The 1,276-nt window shown below is 40.6% G+C and overlaps 1 protein-coding gene across 1 annotated transcript in view; it reads right to left on the bottom strand.

Annotated features, from left to right (window-relative positions):
• The window catches only part of LOC123959260 (oncoprotein-induced transcript 3 protein-like), an 18,625-nt gene extending 18,169 nt beyond the window's left edge, over window positions 1-456 (bottom strand). The window contains exon 1 of the mRNA XM_046033211.1: window positions 308-456. Within this exon, the coding sequence (XP_045889167.1) occupies window positions 308-456 (149 nt within the window). The remainder of the gene's footprint in view (window positions 1-307) is intronic.
• Between the last annotated feature and the right edge of the window lie 820 nt (window positions 457-1,276).

The raw sequence follows: 1,276 nt of genomic DNA on the forward strand, positions 1-1,276 counted from the left end.
TTCAATTCAATGTCCAGTTCTATAAGCTTTGCACTTTGCAAGTAGGTAACCTACACAGTAATAGGTTACAGTACAGTATGGATTACAGTAATGACATGATTTACATAAACTTTGTTTCAGAGAGTTTTGGAATTGGAGGCCAACCAGGCCCCTCATGAATTCATTTACATAGATGAAGCAGGATTCAATCTGGCCAAAAGGCGTCAACGTGGACGAAATGTGATTGGAAAAAGGGCCACAGTTGATGTGCCAGGACAGAGAGGGGCAAACATTACCATGTGTGCAGCAATTGCAAATGCAGGATTACTCCTTCACAGATGTCAGGTTGGACCCTATAATACTGAGCGCATCCTTGCCTTTCTCAATGATCTCCACCAGCGCCTGGTTCCAGAGCAGGATCAGAAGGGTGAAAACATGAGGACCTTTGTAATTACCTGGGACAATGTGGCTTTCCATCATGCGCAAGCAATAACAACATGGTTTGAAGTTACAAACCAACAAACCATAGCTGAATACAGGGATATTGGGATATAATCAGGTCGGCTGAGTCAGTGAACTCTTTTATGTCCCTTCTTAAAACATACTTTTATAGGAGAGCTTTTCCCGATCTTATTTGACTTTATTTTATCCCTTTTATTTTATTGTTTTTTACTAATTTTATATTAAATTTTCATGCTCTTATCTTTTTTTTTGTATTATTCTTTACACTTGTTAAAGCACTTTGTAACTTGTTTTTGAAAAGTGCTCTACAAATAAGGATTATTATTATTATATTATTATTATATACAGTTCCCTCCAAAAGTATTGGAACGGGAAGGCAAATTCCTTTGTTTCTGTTGTTCACTGAAGACATTTGGGTTTAAGTTTAAAAGATGAGTATGAGACAAGAGTTCAGAATTTCAGCTCTCATTTCCTGGTATTCACATCTAGATGTGTTAAACAACTCAACATACCACTGTTTATTTGAACCCACCCATTTTTCAAGTGAGCAAAACGTCTCGGGTTACGTATGTAACCCTGGTTCCCCGAGAAGGGGAACGAGACACTGCGTCGGTTACGACACTATGGGAACGCCTCTAGGCGAAGCAGGTCTGAACGTGAATGAAATCACTCCAATCCTATTGGCTTGTTGCTAGAACGGTAAGGTGTGACGGAATAACCGGAGGAGTATAAAGCACACCTGTACACACTCATCATTAGCTTAAACTATGAAGCAGGCGCTTCAGGCGGGGAGAGAGGTGCGGCGGGCCGACACAGTGTCTCGTTCCCCTTCTCG

The sequence above is a fragment of the Micropterus dolomieu genome, linkage group LG20 (assembly GCF_021292245.1).
Source record: "Micropterus dolomieu isolate WLL.071019.BEF.003 ecotype Adirondacks linkage group LG20, ASM2129224v1, whole genome shotgun sequence".
NCBI lineage: Eukaryota > Metazoa > Chordata > Actinopteri > Centrarchiformes > Centrarchidae > Micropterus > Micropterus dolomieu.